This window comes from Mustelus asterias, chromosome 20 (genome assembly GCF_964213995.1).
Source record: "Mustelus asterias chromosome 20, sMusAst1.hap1.1, whole genome shotgun sequence".
NCBI classification, from domain to species: domain Eukaryota; kingdom Metazoa; phylum Chordata; class Chondrichthyes; order Carcharhiniformes; family Triakidae; genus Mustelus; species Mustelus asterias.
In genome coordinates, this window is record NC_135820.1 from 18,334,100 (window position 1) to 18,359,410 (window position 25,311).

The 25,311-nt window shown below is 43.3% G+C and overlaps 3 protein-coding genes across 3 annotated transcripts in view; all 3 read right to left on the reverse strand.

The window, feature by feature from the left end:
* Positions 1–7,717, reverse strand: part of rae1 (ribonucleic acid export 1) — a 51,225-nt gene extending 43,508 nt beyond the window's left edge. Inside the window, exons 1-2 of the mRNA XM_078236304.1 lie at positions 7,455–7,717; positions 3,750–3,841 (exon numbers count right to left, since the gene is read on the reverse strand). Of these exons, the coding sequence (XP_078092430.1) occupies positions 3,750–3,833 (84 nt within the window). The 5' untranslated portion in view covers positions 3,834–3,841; positions 7,455–7,717. The remainder of the gene's footprint in view (positions 1–3,749; positions 3,842–7,454) is intronic.
* Positions 1–25,311, reverse strand: part of gcnt7 (glucosaminyl (N-acetyl) transferase family member 7) — a 420,025-nt gene that overhangs the window by 273,435 nt on the left and 121,279 nt on the right. The gene's annotated exons all lie outside the window — the stretch shown is intronic.
* spo11 (SPO11 initiator of meiotic double stranded breaks) overlaps positions 20,669–25,311 on the reverse strand; it is a 52,897-nt gene continuing 48,254 nt past the window's right edge. Inside the window, exons 14-15 of the mRNA XM_078236047.1 lie at positions 23,873–23,984; positions 20,669–20,788 (exon numbers count right to left, since the gene is read on the reverse strand). Coding sequence (XP_078092173.1) covers positions 20,669–20,788; positions 23,873–23,984 — 232 coding nt within the window. The remainder of the gene's footprint in view (positions 20,789–23,872; positions 23,985–25,311) is intronic.

Here is a 25,311-nt window from a genome sequence, read left to right on the forward strand (position 1 = left end):
TGTACTTGTTGGAATTTAGAAGGATGAGGGGGGGATCTTATTGAAACTTACAGGATACTGCGAGGCCTGGATAGAGTGGACTCGGAGAGGATGTTTCCACAAGGAGGAAAAACTAGAACCAGAGGGCACAACCTCAGGCTAAAGGAATGTTTGTTTAGAACAGAGATGAGGCGGAATTTCTTCAGCCAGAGAGTGGTGAATCTGTGGAACTCTTTGCTGCAGAAGGCTGTGGAGACCAGGTGTCTCTAAGACAGAGATAGATAGGTTCTTGATCAATAATGGGATATGGGGTTATGGGGAAAAGGCAGGAGAATGGGGGTGAGAAAAATATCTGCCATGATTGAATGGTGGAGCAGACTCGATGGGCCGAGTGGCCTAATTTTGCTCCTATATCTTATGGTCTTATGACCCAAGACATGATGGGAGATAGGAAATTAGAGAAAGAGACAAGTTTAGGGTACTGTAGGGGGCAAACGTAGGAGAGGTTTTTGGTTCAGTGGGCAAGAGGAAGGAGGAAATCAAACAGAGGGAGTGAGCAGAGAGATGGTCTCAATCTTTCTACCTAAGAAGTCCTAGAGTTCCTTTTACTTGTTCTTGCAGTTGAGGGTAGAGAAAGCATGGGAGAGCAATTTATGAAGATGGTTTGCAGTGGAGAAGTGATTATCCTTATCTGGGTTATATTTGCATTCTAAATAATGCTAGAATAGTGAGCAGTTCTGGCAGGCAGGGCCCAATAGTGCTCTATCAGCCATCGGTTGTGGCAATGAATCAGTTATTTGCCATAGATGTGGACTTGAGGAGCACTGATGAGGGACAAACCAGAGTAATAGTTTTAACAGAAACATGGACATCAACAGTTGAGGTGAGGACGTGATTGAGCAAATTGGTTGTTACATAAATGCAATAGTGAATATAGGGCATATAACGAACAAAGAAAAGTATAGCACAGAAATAGGCCCTTCTGCCCTCCAACCCACGCCGATCATGATACCTGCCTCATCTAAAAACGTATGCAGTTACGGAGTCTATATCCTTCCATTCCCACCCTATTCATGTATTTGTCTAGATGCCCCTTAAATGGCACTATCGTACCTGTTCCATCACCTCCCTGGGCAGCACATTCCAGACATTCACCACCCTCTGTGTAAAAAACTTGTCTCACACATCTCCTCTAACACCTTAAATCAATGTCCCCTGGTACTTGACTTTTCTATCCTAGAAATAGCATCTGACTATCCACTCTGTCCATGCCACTCAATCTTGTAAACCTCTATCAGGCCACCCCTCAACCTCCGTCTTGCCAGTGAGAACAAGCAGAGTTTATCTAACCTCTCCTCATAGCTAATACCCTCCAGACCAGGCAATATCCTGGTCAACGTCTTCTGTACTGTCTCCAAAACATCCACATCCTTCTGGTAGTGTGGCGACCAGAATTGTACACAATATTTCAAATGAGGCCTAACTAAGATTCTGTATAGCTGCAGCATGACCTGCTAATTTTTATATTCAATGCCCCGTCTGATGAAGGCAAGCATGCCCTATGTCTTCTTGACTGCCTTATCCACCTGCTTTGCCACTTTCAGTGATCGGTGGACATGTACGCCCAGATCTCTCTGCCTGTCAATACTCCCAAGGGTTCTACCATTTACTGTATAATTCCTACATGCATTGACCTTCCAAAATGCATTACTTCACAGTTGTCTGGATTAAACTCCAAGGATTCAGCTAATCTGTGCTCACCCTTTGGAATGTCTTGTTCTGAGATTAGCAATATACAGAATGGTTGATACTAGCCTTGTGAATGGCATCACTGATCGATAGCTACAGACAGGTGCAGATTTTTCTCATTCATTCTGATGACCTGGTACCCAATACTCGGAGCTTGTTAGATAATTTCAAAGATCAGTTAAGAGTCAATTACATCGATGTGGGACTGAAGCCACTTTCAGACCAGGTTAAGTTTTTTTCCTTAAAATACACGAGTGAACCAAATGGGTTTCTGTAACAAGTTAACAACTTCATAATGCTAAGAGGCTGCAGGGTGACTTGGAAAGGCTGGCTGATTGGGGAAATACTTGGCAAATACAATATAACATGGACAAATGTGAGGTTATCCACTTTGATGGCAAAAACAGGAAGGAAGATTATTATCTGAATGGTGGCAGTTTAGGAACAGGGGAAGTGCAACGTGACCTGAGTGTCATGGCGGAACGGTGACTGAAGGCGGCCATGCAGGTACAGCAGGTGGTGAGGAAAGCTAATGGCATGCCGGCCTTCAAATTGTTCAGGGCTGCCAATTATTTTTAGGGCACTTCACACTTAAAGAAATCGAATGCTCTTGCCAAAATAACAACTCCGGAAAGATTGATCTTAGCTCATGCAATCCTTAAGGATTTGTATTCCCATTGTCCCTTTCCCAACCCCCAAACCTCCCAAATCCCATTGCAACAGTTAATAACTTTTGAAGTGTCATGATTGTCGTGATGTCGGAAATATGGCAGCAAATCTGTCCACTACAAGTTCCCACAAGTGGGAACATAGGAATTAGGAGCAGAGGTAGGCAAATTTAGCCTTCGAGCCTTCGTGGCTGGTCTCTCCCTGGTCTCAAATGCACCTCCCCACCTGTTCCCCATATCCCTCTTTCCTTTTTTAAAAAATCAGACATATATCTATCTCCTTCCTGAAACCATTTAATGATTCAGACTTCACCGCACTATGGGGCAGCGAGTTCCACAAATCCACCACCCTCTGCAAGAAGTAATTCCTCTGCATCTCAGTTTTAAATCTACCGCCTCTCAACCTATACCCTGTGACCACTTGTTCTAGATTGCCTCACAAGGGGAAACATTTGGTCTATGTTTACTCTATCAATCCCTTTCAGAATTTTATATACCTTGATCAGATCCCCCCTCGTCCTCCTAAACTCCAGTGAGTATAAGCCCAAACGGTTTAATCTCTCCTCCCCCTTTCATTCCCAGAATCAATCTGCTGAACCTCCTCTGAACTGCCTCCAATGCCACCACATCCTCCCTCAAATAAGGAGGAGATCAAAACTGGACACAATGCTCCAGGTGTGGTCTCACCAACACTATGATGTTGCTTCTGGTTGAGGGATAAATATTGGCCAGGGAAACTCTTCGCTCTTTTTAAAACATTGCCATACGATATTGTAGATCCAGTTGAGAGGACAGACAAAGCAGCATTCCCTCAGTACTACACTGGACTGTTAGATTAGATTTTGTGCTCAAGTCCCTGGAATGGGACTTGAAACCACAGATGAAAGTGAGCCTCAGCTGACCCTAAGGAATGCAACTTATTATTCATACTATTGGTGCACAGTGGTTAGCACTGCCGCCTCACAGTACCAGAGACCCGGGTTCGATTCCAGCCTCAGGTGACTGTATGGAGTCTGCATGTTCTTCCCATGACTGCGTGGGTTTCCTCTGGGTACTCCGGTTTCCTTCCACAGTCTGAAGATGTGTAGGTTAAGTGAACTGGACATAGTAAATTTCTCCCAGTTGTTCTCAAGATTAGGGGGATTAGCGGGATAAATATGTGGGGTTACATGAATAGGGCCTGGGTGGGATGCTCTGCCAGAGTTGGGTGCAGACCAAATGGCCTCCTTCTGCTATGCAGGGATTCTATGATGATAAGATATTCCCCATTTTATTTACAGTTGCCGTTTTTACTTATCTGCTTTGGGCCGATATACACTCCATACCAGCAAATCCCCCTCCAATGTATCATACCTTCATAGGATTGTGGTTGTCTGTCGTTGTCCCTCCAAACATGCCTCCTGCTCCAAATCCTCCGGTCGTTCCGAATATGCTCATTTTAGGCTCTGCAAACAAATTAGTTTGAGTCACATAATGATTAAAGACTTGCGATGAAACAGGACAGGATCTACTAGCCAATGGATTACACTGGCCAGTGCCCGGTGTAAAAAAGAATATGCTGAGAGAGTTAAATGAATTAGGGTGGGAGGAAACTCACGTTGAGGAAAATAGCCATTGCAGACCATCTAGCTAAATGGTCTATTTTGGCTCTGCGTAAGGTTATATAATTCTATGCAACATCACAAGCCATTTAAAAGTTACAACAGCAGGATAGTTAAAGTTAAATATGGAGCAAAATGATGAAATTAGGAAACAATATCTTCCACGATAGTCAAGCTAACAAAGAAAAGAAGTTGTGAGCATGCATTTAAGTTGTTTCCAGTTTTAACACAGCTTCTGTACAAAACTCTGGTGCGGCCGCATTTGGAGTATTGCGTACAGTTCTGGTCGCCGTATTATAGGAAAGATGTGGAAGTGTTGGAAAGGGTGCAGAGGAGATTTACCAGAATGTTGCCTGGTATGGTGGGAAAATCGTATGAGGAAAGGCTGAGGGGCTTGAGGTTGTTTTCGTTCGAGAGAAGAAGGTTAAGAGGTGACTTAATAGAGGCATACAAGATGATCAGAGGATTAGATAGGGTGGATAGTGAGAGCCTTTTTCCTCGGATGGTGTTGGTTAGCACGAGGGGACATAGCTTTAAATTGAGGGGTGAGAGATATAGGACAGATGTTAGAAGTAGGTTCTTTACTCAGAGAGTAGTAAGGGCGTGGAATGCCCTGCCTGCAGCAGTGGTGGACTCGTCAACGTTGAGAGCGTTCAAGTGGTTATTGGATAAACATATGGATGATATTGGAATAGTGTAGATTAGAGGGGCTTTAGATTGGTACCACTGGTTGGTGCAACATCGAGGTCCGAAAGGCCTGTACTGCGCTGTAATGTTCTATGTTCTATCTATGTCCACCTGTAATGGTGAGACAGATTGGCGAGGATTAATCACAATGCCAAGATCCACCTCAATCAACAATTCCAGCACAGCGTAACAAAAGGGCAGAATTCCTTTTAGAGATTTGACTAGAGTGGGGATGGGAGAGCCAGATCCCAATAAGGAGAAATACCACAACGATAGTTTAAGTTTATTTATTAGTGTCACACGTAGGCTTACATTAACACTGCAATGAAGTTACTGTGAAAATCCCCCAGTCGTCACACTCCGGTGCCTGTTCGGGTACACTGAGGGAGAACTTAGCATGGACCAACACGTCTTTCAGGCTGTGGGAGGCAACCAGAGCACCCAGAGGAAACCTGTGCAGACACAGGGAGAATGTGCAAATTCTGCACAGTGACATAAACCAGGAATCGAACCCAGGTCCCTGGTGCTGTGATGCAGCAGTGCTAACCACTGTGCCATCGATGGGTTGGTGGGTATGGGGTTTATTACCAGGGGCAGCTTCCCATTTATACTCATTCTTACAGCGACTGCAGTGAGCTGTTTCTGGAGACCCATTCTGGGTCGATTCTCCATTCAGCTCAGTGTCCGATCCCCACCTCCGACAGCACCACCACTGATAAGGAATTCAAGTTTCCTTCTTGTCCATCACACTCCAGGCAAAACAGCTTGATGTCACCCTGGATAAGGCTCTCACCAGTCAGCGCGCCATCTCATCAATACCAGCCAAAAAAAAGAAGTGAAAAACCAGGGTGAACTAGGCCTGGTAACTCACCAGAATCTCTTTGGGAAATATGGCAAGAAGACTTTATACCGCACAGTGGCTCCAGTCTACCCTGCTGCAGAATACCGCTCTGCCTGCAGCTAGCGTGCTAACATCTTGGATGCGCAGCTAAACTCTGCCATGACAGCAGCGTTAGAGACCATGAAGTCCATTTCAATTGAGTGGTTTTCTGTGCTGCTCGACATTCAGCCCCCTGCCAGGGTGCTCTGCGAAATGGGTCAAATCATGAGCACGCTGACCTTTCCATTCACAGAATCATGGGAAATCCACCACGAACGGATTTAAAATTGTAACAGCAGTTTAATATTCACATAATGTGTATTACCCACTATCCAGCGAGATAGAATTGAGGACACATGTAACATAAGGTACCAAAAGATCAATTGTCCCAACAGTACCCATAACGTTTACCATCAACAAGATGAACATAGAATCCCTACAGTGCAGAAGGGGGCCATTCAGCCCACTGTGCCTGCACTGACAATAATCCCACCCAAGCCCTATCACTGTAACCCCTGTATTTACCCTGACACGATGGGGCAATTCGGCGTGGCCAATCAACCTAACCCACACATATTTGGAGAGTGGGAAGAAACCGGAGCACCCGGAGGAAACTCACGCAGAAACGGGAAGAATGTGCAAACTCCACACAGTCACCCGAGGCCAGAATTGAACCTGGGTCCTTGGTGCTGTGAGGCAGCAGTGCTAAGCACTCTGCCACCGTGCAGTGCTAATGATGCACTGCAACAATTCTCCTTGAACAGCAGAGTCCAAACGTGCAAACTCTACCACCCAGATGGACAAGGAAATCGACACATGGCAATGCCACCACCTGCAGGTTCCCCTCAAGCCACACAGCATCCCGACTCAGAATGATATCGCTGCCGCTGGGTCAAAATTCTGGAACTAACAGTACTGTGGGTGTACTGATACCACATGGATTGCAGCGTTTCGAGGTGGGAGTGATTCAAGGCTAATACTGGCTTTGGGGGAAAGAGGGTTGAGAAACATGTCAGCCATGATCGAATAGCAGAGCAGACTTGATAGGCCGAATGGCCTAATTCTGATCCTATATCTTATGGTCTTTGCCAGTGATACCCATATCCCAAAGAGAATTTTTAAAAGTACAGATCTCTGACTTTCCATGAAGACTGTGGACAGTTCACAACCTGCAGCGGGCAGTGATGATGTGACCACCCACTCCATAAGTGGAAAACAGGGAACCATCATGCCAAGCAGCACTGTGAGCCACACCATGGTCCACATCTCAGCATCCTGCTCACTGAGATGTGTGGAAGGAGGCACAGTGGTTAGCACGTTTGCCTCAGTGCCAGGGACCCAGGTTCAATTCCCAGCTTGGGTCACCGTCTGTGCGGAGTCGGCACATTCTCTGAATGGGTTTCCCCCCCCCCCCCCCGAGTGCTCTGACAAAGGGTCATCCAGACTCATAGGGATAGGGCCTGGGTGGGATTGTTGTCGGTGCAGACTTGATGGGCCAAATGGCCTCCTTCTGCACTGTAGGGTTTCTATGGGTTTCAATGAAATGTTGGCTGTTCTCTCTCCGCAGATGCTGTCAGACTGGCTGAGATTTTCCAGCATTTTCTGTTTTTGTTTCAGATTCCAGCATCCGCAGTATTTTGCCTTTATTGCTCCGGTTTCCTCCCACAGTCTGAAAGACGCGCTGGTTAGGTTCACTGGCCATGCTCAATTCTCCCTCAGTGTACCCAAACAGGCGCCAGAGTGTGGCGACTAGGAGATTTTCAGTTATTTCATTTGGACTTTTAATACAAGCCTACCTGTCACACTAATAAATAAACTTTAAACATCTCAGGGAGGACATCGGATGCACATCCAGTGCAGAACATCTAAGATGTGTGTGTTATACAATACCTGCAGCCTGCTGCTGCTTGCTGCTGCTGCACACGCGAACACACACAGGCGGCTCTTGGTGCTTCTGGCCCTGGGTTACTCCCAGCCTGGGTTTCTGCTGGCTGCCTGGTTCCTTCTCCGGGTCTGTCTCTCTCCGGGTCTCTCACTCTGTCTCTGCCCACTGTCAGCTCTTCTATCCCCGGCTCTAGGCCCTCTTTCCCACCCAATGCTCCTGACGACTCGCCGGAGGGAACCGGCACACCAACTGCATCATCCGCGAATGTACTTCCGGTTTCAAAACATTGCTACATTTCAGAACGTTACTACATTTCCAAGTCCAGCAATGTATCTTTCTCTCTGACAATATCATTACAGTGCTACGTTTCGTGTGCTATTAATTATATGCATTATTAGCTCTAAGGGAAAATAGTTTGATTTTTTTAACTATTTTAACATTTTAAATTATATATTTCACATAGAATATATATATAGGTACAAGTCAGTCACTCAATTGGTGTTTATACTCCATACCAGTCTCCTTCCATTCCACCTACCTCCTTTATTGGCAAGTTTCCTTTTGAAAGCTCTATTATACTTAAACATGTAACTTGTTAGGAATCAAGGCCTTTTTAAATTTGATTTGATTTATCATCACATCTATTGGGATACAGTGAAAAGTATTGTTTCTTGCGCTATAGAGACAAAATATATCATTCATAGAGTACACAGGGGATTTTTTAAAATTTGATTTAATTTATTTTTGTCACGTGTATTGGGATACAGTGAAAAGTATTGTTTTTTGCATGCTATACAGACAGAAGATACCGTTCATAGAGTACATGGGATTTTTTGATCTGATTTATTGTTGTCACATGTGGCAGAATAGTCAGCACTGCTGTCTCACAATGCCAGGGACCTGGGTTCTATTCCCGGCTTGGGTCACTGTCTGTGCGGAGTCTGCACATTCTGCCTGTGCCTGCGTTGGTTTCCTCCAGGTGCTCTGATCTCCTCCCACAGTTCGAAAGACGTATTGGTTAGGTACATTGGCCATGCTAAAATTTCCCTCAGTGTACCCGAACAGGCACCAGAGTGTGGCAACTAGGGAATTTTCACAGTAGCTACATTGCAGTGTTAATGTAAGCCTACTTGTGACACTAATAAATAAACTTCAAAACTTATGTATTGGGATACAGTGAAAAGTATTGCTTCTTGTGCACTATGCAGTCAAAACATACCATTCATAGAGTACATGGGGGAGAAGGAAAGGAGAGGGTGCAGAATACAGTGTTGCAGTTACAGGGAGGGTGAAGAGAAAGATCAGCTTAAGAGATTTGGTTAGAGCATTATTAGAAAGTTTAAAAGGGTTAGAGTTCAATTTTAACAGCATAGAACAAGATAAAAGATGGAATTAGAGGGTATGCTGGGGACAGCTCGCAAGGAGTCGCCTTGATCTGGCACCATCTATTTTTTGCACCTAAAGGTGTCATGTGTATACTCTGCATCCTGAGGAAACAGCATGGAATATAACTTTCAGCTGCCCAAACACTGATGATGCAGATTTTCTTACATCAGCCTTAGATGGGCAAAATTCTTGCCTCTGAATCAGAAGATTGTGGGTTCAAGCCCTGGAGAATTGAGTACACTGAGACTAACAGCCCAGTGTAACACCAAGGAACTGCTATCCTGATGCAAGTGCCAATCTTTCTGATGACCTGTAAAACCAGAGTCCTGACTGCTCCCTCAACTGAGTACAAAAGATCCCACGGCACATTCTTTGAAGAACAGGGAGGTTCTTCCAGCTGAAAGTCAGTATGGCTAAACCCAATTATCTGGTCATTTATATCATTGCTGTTCTTGGGAGCTAGCTGAATACCAATTAGCTGTGACATTTCCGACATTACGATGACTGTACTTCAAAAGTCCTACATTGCTTGTGAAGCACTATAGGATATCCTGAGATCAAGAAAGGTGCTGTATAAATACAAATCTTTTTACAATTATAATAGATGTGCCTATATCTTAGACTACAAAGCCCATGGACAGAATTTTATGCTAGCCCCAAGGATGGTTCTGAGGTGGGGAGGGAGGGGGAGAGAGCATAAAATTGAACGGATACCGTTCCCCCGGTAACCCTCCCGCCCAAGCCCAGATGTAATTTCACGCTTGGGTAGGCAGTGCCTTGAGCAGGAAACACACCCTTTCACCTCCCAGACTGGCAGGTGCAGGTGTGGGTAAGGTGGAAAACAGAGAAAGAAACTTCTCTCCATCTTGGGCAGGCAGGTGGGGGTGGGGGGGGGGGGGGGGGGGGGGGCGAGGGGGTGCCTCTCCTTGAAGGCTCTTTCAGAGTTGGGATGGCCACTCCTGCGGGGCCTTGGAGCTCTGGTGCTCCTTCCGCTCCAGCCTAGCCACTGGCACCGCTATCGCTCCCCCTTCCTGACCCCTCAGAGCATCCCTTACCCTCCCATCCCTGGGACCCACCTTTCCAACGGTCCCAGGACTTAGTTCCAGGCAGAGCAATGCGACAGTTCTTCGAGCCATTTCCAGGGATGAAGTCCCACCCAGTGCCAATCAATGTTAAGGTGAGTGGGAGTGGGCTTCTGAGAGTTGTCCGAAGTGCATTATGCTCCGACTCTCAGGATGGCAAGCGCCGATTGCTCACCATCCTTAAACTTCTGCTCCACGTTTCTTTAACATTGTTTTTGCCTATCAAGTGATTTTTGGAAGCTATTGATCAATATTTGATGGCATTCTGCACTGATAAGTGTGAGTGGGAAAGCAGAGCAGCTGGAGCAAGGAATGGCTGATGCCAGCACACAAGATCACCTAGTCGTATTCATAGAAGAGCGATTCTCCCACTGTTTCAGGCAACAGCTAGCCTCAACCAAAAAAAACAATAATCTTGTTCCTAAAAAATTACGAAGTGTCATTTTGAGCAAGCAAACCAGTGCGCGGCACGGACCAGATCACAATCTTCCCACACTCAGTCATTTCTTGGCGGGGGGGGGTGGGGGGGGGGGGGGGGGGTGAGTTTTGCACCGTTTTGAAGATGGGCAGGGGCTAACCACGCCGGCAAACCTGGCTTCACAGAGATCAGCCCCCTTGTTTAAAGGGTGCCCAATCTTAAAGTGAAATTGAAAATGACCTCACCCCCCACCCCCCCCCCCCCCCCCCCCCGCCCCTCACACAATGGTGGCATGTTTCCCCCCATCCAAAATAGATTGCCAGTCTGATCCACCCGCCTCTCCCCATATAGATCGCTGACATTGGAGCCCTCCAGGCCCTGCCACTTGGGGCTCCCTTGGCTGCCAGGTTGGCACTGCTAGGGTGCCAGGAGGCAGTTCTAGGGCACTGACCAGTCTTGTCCCCAGGGATTCAATAGCCTCTGAGCCCCCTGGTGTGGCCATCACACTTGATCTCCATTTGTGGAGATCAGGAGTGATTCCTGCCGGGTTCCTGCTGCACCCGAGGGTCGAAGAATCCTGGGAGCGGGGAGAATTTGGCTTGAAACTGATGGAGCATATTGAAATGAATATTTAAATATGCTAATCGGGTTCTTGTCCTTGCTGGGGTGGGAACCAGGTTACAGTGGGGAATGAGAAAATCCTAAAGGGGGTCGCCATTGCTAAACAAGCTTGGCCCCTCTCATGTGATTCTCTTGACCTTTGCATGGCCCCAGTGCGATTTGCGCATGTATCTACGGGGCCGGAAAATTGCCCCTTTATCTCAGTGTGGAATTTTACTGTGCACCAATTGGCTATCACATTCCTACATTAACACAGTGACTAAAGTTCCAATGTGCTTCATTGGGATGTCCTGTTGTCATGAAAGGTGATACATATATATCTGGAATTAAGAATCTAATGATATCCATGAAACCATTGTCGATTGTCGGAAAAACCCATCTGGTACACTAATGTCCTTCAGGGGAGGAAATCTGCCATCCTTATCCTGGTCTGGCTTACATGTGACTCCAGACGCACCTCCGTCTAAGGCCAACTAGGGATGGGCAATAAATGCAGGCCAGCCAGCGAAGCCCATGTCCCATGAATGAATAAAACATTTTTTTTCCCCCAATTATTAGAAATGTGACTGAAGTTCCTTATTTGTCACAACCTGTTCCACTGCATACAAGTGACAGACAACTATTGGCATTTCACCTTTCGGTCTGAGGTAGTTCTGAAGTTAGTCGCCGGAAGACTTTCCAGGTATCAGAATGCAGTTGACAGAATGCTGCAGGATAGATGGGTCTTGATATGGCTAACACAATGCAACTGTTTCATTTGATTTGACAAGCACTGGTTAGTACTGCTGCCTCACAGCGCCAGGGTCCCGGGTTCAATTCCGGCCTGGGGTGACTGTTGGCGTGGAATTTGCATGTACTGCCCGTGTCTGCGTGGGTTTCTTCCGGCTGCTCCAGTTTCCTCCCACACTCTAAAGATGTGCGGCTTAGGTTGATTGGCCATGCTAAATTGTCCCTTAGGGTAAATACATGGGATAATGGGGATAGGGCCTGGTTGGGATTGTTGTCGGTGCAGACTTGATGGACCAAATAGCCTCCTTCTGCACTGTAGGGATTCTATGAGACGGATTTATGACTAAGATTTATATGCTGTATTTACATCAAAGATGCATAAAGATGCGAACAAAAAAAATCGAATAAAAGACGATACACACAAGATCAAAATAGCAGTTGAGTGACAATTAAAGCCATTGGGAAGCAGCTTTGACTCATTGGCTGTGCTCCCAAATCAAATAGCATGATTGAAGCAAACTCATTTTATTGATGCCAATTCAAGTTGGCAGAGGGATGGAGTTTGATTTTTTTATACCTGAGCTAGATTGGAACTCAAATCAGTTGTGAAGAACTGAAGAATCAGTGAAGTGATTCCTCTAAACTATAAACTGACTTAGCTGGCAAACAAATTCAGATGAACAAAATGATCCCAAATGTTCCATTCTGCAGTGAAAGAAATTATAAAAGCAAAATACTGCCGATACTGGAAATCTGAAATAAAAACAGCAAGTTCTGGAAATACTCAGCTAAAGTTTAAAAGTTTATTTATTAGTGTCACAAGTAGACTTACATTAACCCTGTAATGAAGTTACTGTGAAAATCCCCAAGTCGCCACACTCCTGCACCTGTTCGGGTACACTGAGGGAGAATTTAGCATGGACAATGCACCTAACCAGCATGTCTTTCGGACTGTGGGTGGAAACCAGAGCACCCGGAGGAAACCCATGCAGACACGGGGAGAATGTGCAGCCTCCGCACAGACAGTGACCCAAGTCGACAATGGAATGCGGACCCCTGGCACTATGAGGCATAAGAACATAAGAAATAGGAGCAGGAGAAGGCCATCTAGCCCCTCGAGCCTGCCCCGCCATTCAATAAGATCATGGCTGATCTGAAGTGGATCAGTTCCACTTACCCGCCTGATCCCTATAACCCCTAATTCCCTTACCGATCAGGAATCCATCTATCCGTGATTTAAACATATTCAACGAGGTAGCCTCCACCACTTCAGTGGGCAGAGAATTCCAGAGATTCACCACCCTTTGAGAAAAGACGTTCCTTCTCAACTCTGTCCTAAACTGAACACCCTTTATTTTGAGGCTGTGCCCTCTAGTTCTAGCTTCCTTTCTAAGTGGAAAGAATCTCTCCACTTCTACCCTATCCAGCCCCTTCATTATCTTATATGTCTCTATAAGATCACCCCTCAGCCTTCTAAATTCCAACGAGTACAAACCCAATCTACTCAGTCTCTCCACATAACCCCTCATCTCTGGTATCAACCTGGTGAACCTTCTCTGCACTCCCTCCAAGGCCAATATATCCTTCCGCAAATAAGGGGACCAATACTGCACACAGTATTCCAGCTGCGGCCTCACCAATGCCCTGTACAGATGCAGCAAGACATCTCTGCTTTTATATTCTATCCCCCTTGCGATATAGGCAGCAGTGCTAACCACTGTGCCACCGTGCCACCGTGCCGTCAGTATTCATTCACCTCTCAATAATCTTGGTCTCACTAACACATTCTGCTCTGCTTGCCTTCCCTATCAAAATACCTTTTAAGCTTATTCACATGGCACACTCTGTGAGTTTTCCTTCTATCTGGCATTCTTATCAAATAATTCACCTCACTCAATTTCCTTTCAATTTGATCAGGCCCACTAAACCTTGCTTTTAAAGGTTTACCTACCACTGGTATCGATGCTAAGACTTTATCCCCACTCGCAAATCTTTGGTTTCTTATCCACTTCCTGTTTCATCACACGCCGTGCCACTTTTAAATCTGGTCTAGCCAATTCACCTGCTCTATTCAATCATTTCCTAAAACTTGTTTTATAATGTAGTATAATCTAAATTATGTATAATCTATAATAATGTAGTCTCATAATGCTGACTCACCAACTTCTCTTTAATCAATTTAAGTGGTCCCCTTACCTCATGACCAAAAATCAATTCAAATTGACTGAATTTAGTTGACTCATGAGGTGCATCCCTAATTGCAAAGAGTACAAATGGAATTCCTTTATCCCAATCCTTCAGATAATCTTGACAATAAGCCCTTGACATTGCCTTTAAAGTTTGATGCCACTGCTCTAAAGCTCCCTGCAATTCTGGATGGTACACAGTTGATTTAAATTGCTTTATTCCCAAGTATCCATAACCTCCTTGAATAATTTTGATGTAAAATTTGATCCTTGATCTGATTATATTTCTGTGGGTAGTCCATATCTACTAAAAAAAACTTAAGTGACTCTTCTACAATCCTTTTAGCTGTAATATTACATAATGGAATGGCCTCTGGAAACCTAGTAGACACATCCATTATGGTCAATAGATATTGATTCCCACTTTTTGTTCCGGGGAGGCGTCCTACGCAATCAATAAAGACCCTTGTAAATGGTTCCTCAAATGCTGGATTGGGTATTGAGGGTGCTGGTTTTATCACCACCTGAGGTTTCCCTATCACTTGATATGTGTGACATGATCGACAAAATTTAACCACACTTTTATGCAGTCCAGGACAATGAAAATGTTTTTGTATTTTAGCTTGAGTTTTCCTTACTCCCAAATGGCCTCCCACTGGTACCTCATGTGCCTAACCGTAACACCTCCTTTCTATACCCTACAGGCAATAACCACTTGATGAACTTCTGCCCACTTTTCATCTGCCTGAATACGTACAGATTTCCATTTCCTCATTAAGACATAATTTTTAAGGTAATAACATTCTGGTATACACCCAGATTCCTCTTCCGTGTATGCTTTCTGATACATCTGTTTTATTTCTATATCTTTCTGTTGTAACTCTCCCAACTTTCCCAAAATAAAAATATCCACCTTATCCCCCACCTATTCTTGTTCTTTTCCAACCATCTGATCAAAAATCATTTTAATAATTTAATTTCAACTTTCTTATCTTCACTTTTTGATTTCTCCTCTTGTCTTAACCTGTGAATTTGTGCGTTGTTACGACACAACCAGGAAAAATCCCAGGATATGCGTCCTTCAACACTCAACTGGTTTTTTAACCACAGTAGGCATCACTCCCACCTGTGATCCAGCTACATCGTTACCCAAGATAAACTGTCTTCCTCGACAAAACAATTTCTCTATTACTCCTACCACCACTTCACCACTCTTCACTGGACTCTCCAACCTCACCTTGTATAATGGAACACTACTCTTCTCACCCTGAATTCCAAATATTACCGCCTTTTCTGGCAATACTTCTCTCAAACTACATAACTCCTCATCTCTTATCATTAAAGATTGACTTGCTCCTGAATCTCTTAAAATTTTAACTTCTTTACCTACTTCTCCTTGTACATGAGTAAACATTACCCACACAAGTAAATTCTTTAAAGAGATCTGGCACCTTTTTATCAATCAACTTCTGACCAGGCTATGCATTCTTTTGCACATCTTTTGCTTCAGTTGGGCTTTCCTTTACCACTTTACCACAAGAAAGCCCACCAACGCCTCTACTTTCTCAGAAGACTAAGGAAATTTGGCATGTCAGCTACGATTCTCACCAACTTTTACAGCTGCACCACAGAAAGCATTCTTTCTGGTTGTATGGCTTGGTATGGCTCCTGCTCTGCCCAAGACCGCAAGAAACTACGAAGGGTCATGAATGTAGTCCAATCCATCACGCAAACCAGCCTCCCATCCACTGATTCTGTCTACACTTCCTGCTGCTTCAGCAAAGCATCCAGCACCCCGGACATTCTCTCTTCCACCTTCTTCCGTCGGGAAAAAGATACAAAAGTCTGAGGTCATGTACCAACCATCACAAGAACAGCTTCTTCTCTGCTGCCATCAGACTTTTGAATGGACCTACCTTGCATTAAGTTGATCTTTCTCTACACCTTAGCTATGACTGTAACACTACATTCTGCACTCTCTCGTTTCCTTCTCTATGAACGGTGTGCTTGGTCTGTATAGCACACAAGAAACAATACTTTTCACTGTATGCTAATACATGTGACAATAATAAATCAAATCAAATCAAACTTTAACAAACCCCTCTGACTTATCATGTTTTACGTCAGTCTTCCCCATGCTTTTCTTAAACCACCAACACTGCAACTTTGCATGACCTAATTTATTACAATGAAAACATGAGGCTTTTCATTTCTCTTCCACCCTCCTGTATTCCCTTGTAACCTCAAGATTATTATCTCCCCACAAGATCTCCTTTACCTTTATCACCTGAGGATTTCTCTTTTCCCCAGTTCCTATCCCTCACAGACTGAAACTGATGTCAGAAACCAAACTTTGATTCATGAACTAATTCATAATCATCTGCCATTTCTGCTGCTAACCTCACAGTTTTAACACTCTGCTCTTCCATTTGAGTTCTCACAACATCAGGAAGTGATTTTTTAAACTCCTCCAAAATAATAATTTCTCTAAGAACTTCATACATCGGGTCTATTTTCAAAGCCCTTATCCACCTATCAAAATTACTCTGTTTGATCCTTTCAAATTCTATGTTCATTTGACCAGGTTCTTTCCATAGATTTCTAAACTGTTGTCTGTAGGCTTCTGGCACTAGTTCATATGCAACTAAGATGGATTTTTTCACTTCATCATACTTCCCATATACCTCTTCTGATGGTGATGCAAACACCTCACTAGCTCTATGTACCTACTTTGTTTGAATCAGTAATACCTACATGGTCTGTGGCCATTTCATTTGTTTAGCCACTTTCTCAAATGAAATGAAGAAGGCTTCTACATCCTTCTCATCAAACCTTGGCAGTGCTTGGACATATTTAAATAGATCCCCACCAAGCCTTTGACTACGACACGCTTGTTCTTTTTCTATTTCCTCTTTACTATATTCAAACTGTACTTTTCCCTTTACCTCTGCCAATTTAAACTGATGTTCACTTTTTATTGCCAGTTTTCAAAGTTCAAATTCTCTTTCTTTTTCCTTTTCCCTTGCCTGCAATTCAAGCAGAAGTTTCATTTCTTGTGCTTTTTGTTCCTCCCTTTCCCTTGCTTTTTCTGCAGCAATGGCTTCCCTTTCTTTTATTTCGAATTCAAGCTGCTTTCATTCTTTTTCATGTTAAAGCTGTTTCATTTGGAATTGAATTCTAGCCATTTCCAATGATTCCGACTGTGTTTCTGGCAATACTGAGCTATCGCCACAATTATCTCCCCCTTCCTTACACCGTCAGGTAATGTCAACTGCAATGTTTTTGCCAATTCCAAAAGATTCATTTTAGTCACCTTTTGTAAACCACCCTGTATGACTTCTTCCACATCCAGGAACTTCTTAGCCTCTGAAAGAGCCATTATTCCACTAGACACATCCTATTTAAACCTGAATACAACACCTGAAAAGAAAACACAAATAAGCTCACCACTCTCTTTGGGTCCAATAATCCCAAATCAATCAAGAAAAAGCCACCAATTGTTATAATTCAGGTCAGAAACTCCAAAGTGGTCTATGAGATCCACCTGGATTATAGGTTTTGTACTGTGAATTTGGCTAGGGTGAGCATGAGATGTTTCACTTCAGATATGATTCAACTGACCCCCCAAGTTGCTTTTATCAAACCAAGTTTATTTAAGTATAGTTAATATATATAGAAAGAAAATTAGCAATAACTTTTACCAATTTACAAACAAAAAAAAATCATGATATTGTATAACCCTTAACAAGTATACAAAATATTCCAATCAAACAAACTTCCCTGTACAAAACCTTTGCCACAAGTTTGGTGCAGAAAATAGAAATGCTCATGTGATGCTGGAACTTAGTCCTTTGGGTGGAGAATTGAAACTCTGACTTCCCAGCCTTGTAACTTCTAGCAGCCCTCTGGATATACACCCCGACCAGCTTGAAGTCAGAACAGCTTCCCAAAACATCATGGAGAGAGAGAGAAAGGCTCTCTGTACTAACTAGCAACCCACCAAGAGCAGAATTTCACTTCAGGAAGCCCTGCTTCCAGCTAGCCAGCAGAATCTCCAATACCACAGAGAGAAAGAGAAACACTGATTTTCAATCTAATGTTCCCACCTCTTCTAAACTAAAATGAAAATGAACCCTTAGATTTTTCTGGGGAGGAACCACCTGACTTTGACTTGTCAATCAATCTTCCCTCTCACAATGCATAAAAGATCCCAGAAAGTACTTGAGGCCCAGAATAATAATAAACAAAACCCCATTTAAGCCATTGAAGCAGCAATAAAAGGACTTATAACCAGACAGCCCAGCAACAATTAAAAAAAACACAAAGTTGCAGAGAAATTATTTTTTAAAAATACATTTCTGAAAGGTACACTAACTTCACATCTGCTGCCAAGAGACTTTTGAATGGACCTACCTTATATTAAGCTGATATTTCTCTACACCTAGCTATATTCTGCACCCTCTCCTTTCCTTCTCCCCTATGTACTCTATGAATGATATCTTTTGTCTGTGTAGAGCCCAAGAAACATTACTTTTCACTGTATCCCTATACATGTGGCAATAATAAATCGAATCAAATGTGACTGAGTTGATCATTTAGGAAACCAGTAATTTGACATCCAGGATCAGGGAGATCAGTTTTTCAAAAGTCCAACTGGGAAATATTGGAAAGTCTTGGGAAGAAAGGCTCCCTGACAATTGACATGTCGGGTGACAAATGGCACGAGTTCTGAGGACAGGGCAGTTCAAGATAGAAGGTCATGTGATAATATCTCCAGAATATGCCCAGCCTGAACTTATATTGTCCTTTCTCTTTGTAGTCTTTTGATAGAATTATAGAATCCCTCCTGCACAAAAGGAGGCCATTCAGCCCATCGAGCCTGCGCTGACAACAAATCCACCCAGGTCCTGTCCCTGTAACCCTAAGTATTTACTCTGCTAATCCCTCTGACACTAAGGGGCAATTTAGCATGACCAATCAACCTAACCCAACCTAACATCTTTGGAATGCGGGTGGAAACTGGAGCACGTGGGGGAAACCCACGCAGACACGGGGAGAATGTGCAAACTCCACACATACAGTCACCCAAGGCTGAAATTCAACCCTTGCACTTAGCGCTGTGAGGCTGCAGTGCTCGATGTGGAATTTATCTTGGGTGAAAGGAGTGCTAGAAAATAAAATCAGATGGAATAAAACATGGGTTGCTGATTTACCATCACCCAATTTTACTTCCAAGATGAAATACATCACCATTCATTCCGAACTGATTTCAATAGTTGATGATGTTTTTTCAGTAACAAATGGATCTAACCACATGAATAGTTTAGACATTTTAATAAGTAGTGAACTCTTCAGCTACAGTAATTACATCACATTCATTAATTAACCATTATCATTTTCATTCAAATGTTGTTGTGCACCAAAATTAAGGAGATTATTGATAGTCAACCAACTTGTGAAAGCATAAACTTTCCACAGGAGATTAATTGAAATATAAACAATGATGATGCAGTGTTTTGCAGGCTGTAACCTTGGGCGAGATTCTCCGGCCTCCCAGACACCTGTTTCCCGCTGGCGGGAGGTGGTGTGTTGTTTGCTCGCTGTGGGATTCTCCAGTCCTGCTGCTGTCAATGGGAATTCCCATCGACGCTACCCCACGTCGGCCAGAAACGGGTGCGCTGTCAGTGGGACTGGAGAATCTCACTGGTGTGAACGGCCGGAGAATTCCGGCCCTAGTTCTGTTATAATTAGAAACCATTTTAACTTTGTTTTCGTAATTCAGAAAATAATTCGGATCCTTAAATAATGACTGAATTGTGTTCTCAACTGTTGTCAACATACAACAATTATCCTAGTTATTCTGTTATTTAATGACACAACTGAAACCACAAATATTCAGTTATGGAGTGTAACTACTCCAGGTGTGTGGGCTATAAAACTGCGAAGGGTTAATTAATGTATGCAATGGAAGAAATTACCATAAAATAATGACTGTTTTGACAGTCACCTATAGCTCTCACAGCAAATAGGGAAACCAGCCAGGACACTCAAACTTGGAACACAAGCCCAACTATAATTCCAACAGAGAGCACCAATTTAACCAGAAGATTCAATTAACTGGTGCACCAACACAACCATAATCCTACAGCTGGCCCACCAACTGAACAGGTATATTCATTTGGCACAGCTGAACAGGTATGCTCAGCGTGTACACTAACTGAACAGGCATATCGAGCTAACATAACAACTGAACAGGTGTATCCAGCCGACACACCATATTAATAGGTATATTCATCCAGCACAACAAATGAACAGATGTATCCAGCCAGCACATTACCTTAACCAAAACAGCTGGAAAACACCAAATCAACCAGCGGTTACCAACCCAAGCAAAACAAAAAGTGCTAACCATCTGACACACCAACTCAGGCACAGCTGACAACAAACTGGCACCACCAGCTCAAGTAGTTATCAATGTGGAGATGCGGCGTTGGACTGGGGTGGGCACAGTAAGAGGTCTCACAACACCAGGTTAAAGTCCAACATATGTATTTGGAATTACGAGCTTTCGGAGCGCTTCTCTTTCATCAGTTGAGTGCCTGACTCACCTGATGAGGGCACAGTGCTCCAAAAGCTCTTGATTCCAAATAAACCTGTTGGACTTTAACCTGGTGTTGTGAGACTTCTGACAGTAATCAATGTATAATACACCAAACAACGTGGAGACTAAACAGCTGACACATCAGTTCAATCAATGTATTTCACTAAGATATATCAGAATAATAGTGACAGTTTTCTTATATCCATCCACCAAACTTGAGTTTATTTGGCAAGTACACTCTTGTAAGGTAGTCAGAAGATATGGATGCCAGGGCCTGTATTTCAGCCTTCACTTTACATGTCTCCATAATTTCCATCTGAAAAGATTAGAGATTTATATCAGCACATTTGCTGTAGCAATTATTTGTAACATGCTTCAAATAATATCACTAGCGGAATACCATGACTTATCTGAATAAAGCAATGCTATTTTATCACTTTGGGTGGAATGATTAACTTTATGAATATTCTTTCAATAATACATTCAATAAAATCAGTGTGCGTCAGCAAGATTGACATAAGCTTAATAGAACACCTATTGAACTGGATCCTCAAATTATAAATCACAGTTGTGATAAAATTTACTAGGCATTTTAATAAAGGAAAACTTGTCAATATAAGTCAGCTAGAGTTACTTCTTTAAGTGACCCAGAGTTTCCACAGCCATGCTTAGGGAAGGTGTTGGATTGCGTGATATGTAGCTCATATGGGCTGTTAATGACACTCCCTTCGAATTAAAATTACTAGAACTTGTCGTACTAATTTCTAAGGTTATTCATTTCAGTTATGAAGAATTTTAATTGTGGTTAGCCCAAGTAATGAAAGGTGATGGAGGGAAATATTAGGGCACAGCAATATGAAGCTCTTGTTGCTTCCATAGTATTCAATTAAAAGGTTTAACTGAGCAGTTGACCCTAACTAATAGGTCCAGGAATGTGGTTTTATTTTCCAGATTGTCCTTCACACTTATTCAAGCCTCTCTTTCCAATCTTCTCCACCCTCACCTACAACAGTTTGAGGAGCTCATGATCTTCCTTCTCAATAAGAATGAGACCATTCCATCAGCTGCCTCTGCTATTTCCCTTCCTTCTCCCAGTCCACTGGGCAGTTTCCCCCCTTGTCCCTAGCCCTGTACTTGCACTCTTCTCTAGTTTCTCTCCTATTACTCTACATGCCTTCTCTGAGCTAATCTTGTCCATGAAATTCACCGCCTTTTCTCTATTCACACTAAACTGTGAATACAATTTCCAATCTTGGCCCCCATATTAACTGCCTCTCCTTCAAATCTATTGTCATCAATCTTTTTCTCATAAAACCAACCCTTGACTTCACTATCCTTGCAAACTACTGTCCCATCTCCTTTCCTTTCCAAAACTCCTTTCCTTTCCAAAATCCTTGAATGTCCAGTCAGCTATCTATCCTAGCTGAGTACTGAAAAGCTTTTACCAAAGTCGCAAATAACTTCCTGTGCGACTGTGACAAAGATAAACGATTCCTCCTTGTCTTTCTCACTCTGTCTGCAGTCTTTGACACGGCTGACTACACCATCCTCCTGCATCACCTCTCCATTGTCATCCAGCTGGATGGGATGCTTTTGCTTGGCTCCATTCTTATCTAATAGTAGTCAGGAAATCACCTGCACTGGCTTCCATTCCTACTTCCTCATGGTGACCTGTGGAGTTCCCCAAGTTTATCTTTTCCCCCTCCTACTGTTTATTTAAATGCTGCCCTCAGCAGCACCATCTGAAAACAGTCAGTTTTCATCTGTCTGCTGATGAAGCCCATCTCTATCTCACCGTCACCTCTCTTCCTCTCCAATGTCTCCTAATTGTCAAACTACTTATCCAACATCTAGCACTGATGGAAGAGCAGAAATTTCCATCAGTTCAGTAATGGGAAGATCAAAGCCGTTGTCTTTATTCCCACAACAAACTCTGCTCCCTAATTCCTGACTCCCTCTCTCTGCCACTGTCTGAGGCGGAACCAGATTTGTTACAACCTTGGTATTGCATTTGACCTTGAGATGAGTAACCAATCACACATCGGCACCATCACTAAGAGGGGCTATTTTCATCGCCATGCTATCACCTGACTGTGCCCCACTTCAGCTCATCTGTTGCTGAAACCCTCATTTATGTAACCTCCTCGCTAGCTTCTCATGTTCAATTCCCCCATAAACTTAAAATCATACAAAATGTTGCTGCCCCTATTGTAACTTGTGCCATGTCCCATTCATCTGTCACTTTTGGCCTCGCTGATCTTCTGTGGAAGCAATATGTTGACTTTAAAAGTCTTGCCCTTCTTTTCAATTCCCTTCATGGCCTTGCCACTATCTCTATAATCTCCGCAGCCCACAACCCACTAAGAAAATTGTGCATCTCTAATTCCAGCCCCTTAATTATTTCCAATTTTAATTGCTCCACTGTTGGTAGCTGTGCCTTCAGCTGCCAGGGCCATAGCTCTGAAATTCCCTCTTTAAACATTTCCAACTCTCTACCTTCTTTAAGACATTCCTTAAAACCTAACTCTTCAACCAGCTTTTGCCACCTGGCCTAATATCTTGCTCAGTGTCACGTTTTGCTTTGTTAACATTCCTGTGAAATGTTTTATAAATACACACTGTTATTGTGTTCTATCATGAATCTCACTGGCAGCACATTTGTTTTTCTCTGCTGGCAACAAAAATTCAGATTTTATAAACAGACATGGCTACTATTTTATATAAAATCATGGTGCGTGTGTCATTTGGCACCACAGGACAAAGTTGTTATGAAAGTACTCGATGGAGTTTAGAAGGATCGGGGGGAAGTCTCATTAGAACTTACAGAATACTGAAAGGCCTGGATAGAGTGGACGTGGGGAAGGTGTTTCCATTAGTCGGCAAGACTAGGATCTGAGGACACAGCCTTAGAATAAAGGGGCAACTCTTTAGAACCGAGATGAGGAGAAATTTCTTCTGCCGGAGGGTGATGAATCGATGGAATTCGTTGCCACAAAAGGCTGTGGAGGCCAGGTCATTGAGTATATTTAAGACAGAGATAGATAGGTTCTTGATTGGTTAGGGGATCAAAGGTTATGGGGAAAAGGTGGGAAAATAGCATTCAGAATCTTATCAGCCATGACTTGATGGGTCGAATGGCCTAATTCTGCTCCTATATCTTATGGCCTTATATCTCTATCGACCCAGGCACACAAGTATATTTAATTAATATTTGTGTTGCTGTATAATTACACAAGTGGCACAATATTTTTATTGCATTTTTCTCACAGTCTCGTTTCACAGAATGCTCTTGTTCCTTTCATTTGTTAATATGACTCCCACATGCTTATCATTGTGTATTAATTTTAAAATGGCTGATTTATTACTGGATATTATGCAAATTCATCGGATATTATCATACTTCTTTCTTCCAGAGAGGCTGGCAGTTAATGTAAGGTCTCTCCTGCAGTTTGGTCAGCTTCCTTACGTCATTGTTAGTGAGAGGAATCAAAACTTCTTTAGGTATGTTTAACCTAAAGTCAACAGATGTAAAGAAAACACGTCAATTGCTGGAAACTAATTTCTAATCTAAATAGAGTTAGCAATTTAATCTGAAAGGGTAGTCTGGTGACCATAGAAAGTCACTACATTAAGTTTGATTGCAGTGAGAGCTAATATTGGGAGCAATGCAAGTTTTGTATAATAGATGACAAAAAAATAACCATTCATATGCTTCTTGGAATAAATACAACAGTATACTGTGTAAACACTATATAATATCTATCTTATACTCGATATGAGGTAAATTAACAGGCAAACTGTGGTCGAACGCCCACACTATATATTAAATAGCAAATGTGTTCAAGACCGATCCCACGGATTTGTCAGCAACCCACTCAGACTGTAAGTATTAAAATCTTGTTCAAAGTCTGTCTCCCTTATGAGGGATAGGCCTCACTCTTCCCTTTTGATTATCTAGTCTCAGAATTCCCTTCAACATGCACTGATTCAGACTCCCTCAATGACTGCTCACCTCGCAGGGTTTCAATCTCACCCCCCCCCCGAGGCTCCCTTTCCCTGGATTCCTGAGTCCGCACTCCAGCACCAACTCACAGACATGATTTCAGTTCTATGGCTAAGCTGAGCAGAGCAACATTACTCCAGAGGGTTGCCTTTGCCCCAACAGCCTGCAACACGGAGTCACCAACGTTTCTCTCTCTAGGGTTTGCCCAAGTTCTCACTACTTGAACCTGCCAACCGCAGCACCTCTACTGCTTAGAGCCTCTTTCTTTCTTCCTTTAACCAGTCGCTCCTAACGGTAATCTCTTCTTCTCAGTGGCTCCTTCCCCGGTTTTCTCTCTCTCTCTCCACGACCTCTCCCTGTGTTTCCTCTCTGAATTCTCTCTTTGGCACTTCTCCCTGTCCCAGGACTCCTCTCTGAGTCCGGCCCCTGGATTCTGCGATTGCATATTTTCGCACCATTTCTTCCCATGGAAGCATACTGAGCACTGATTCCCCAACCCAAAGATCTTCAAAATGTTGGACTGCAGCCTGCTCCTGATCTGTACATTAGGGAGGCGATGGCCCAGTGGTATTATCGCTGGGCTATTAATCCAGAAACTCAGCTAATGTTCTGGGGACCCGGGCTTGAATCCCGCCATGACAGATGGTGGAATTTGAAGTTAACTTTTAAAAATCTGGAATTAAAAATCTACTAATGAACATGAAACTACTGTCAATTGTCAGAAAAACCCATCTGGTTCAACAATGTCCTTTAGGGAAGGAAATCTGCCGTGCTTACCTGTTCTGGCCTACATGTGACTCCAGGTCCACAGCAATGTGGTTGACTCTTAATGCGAT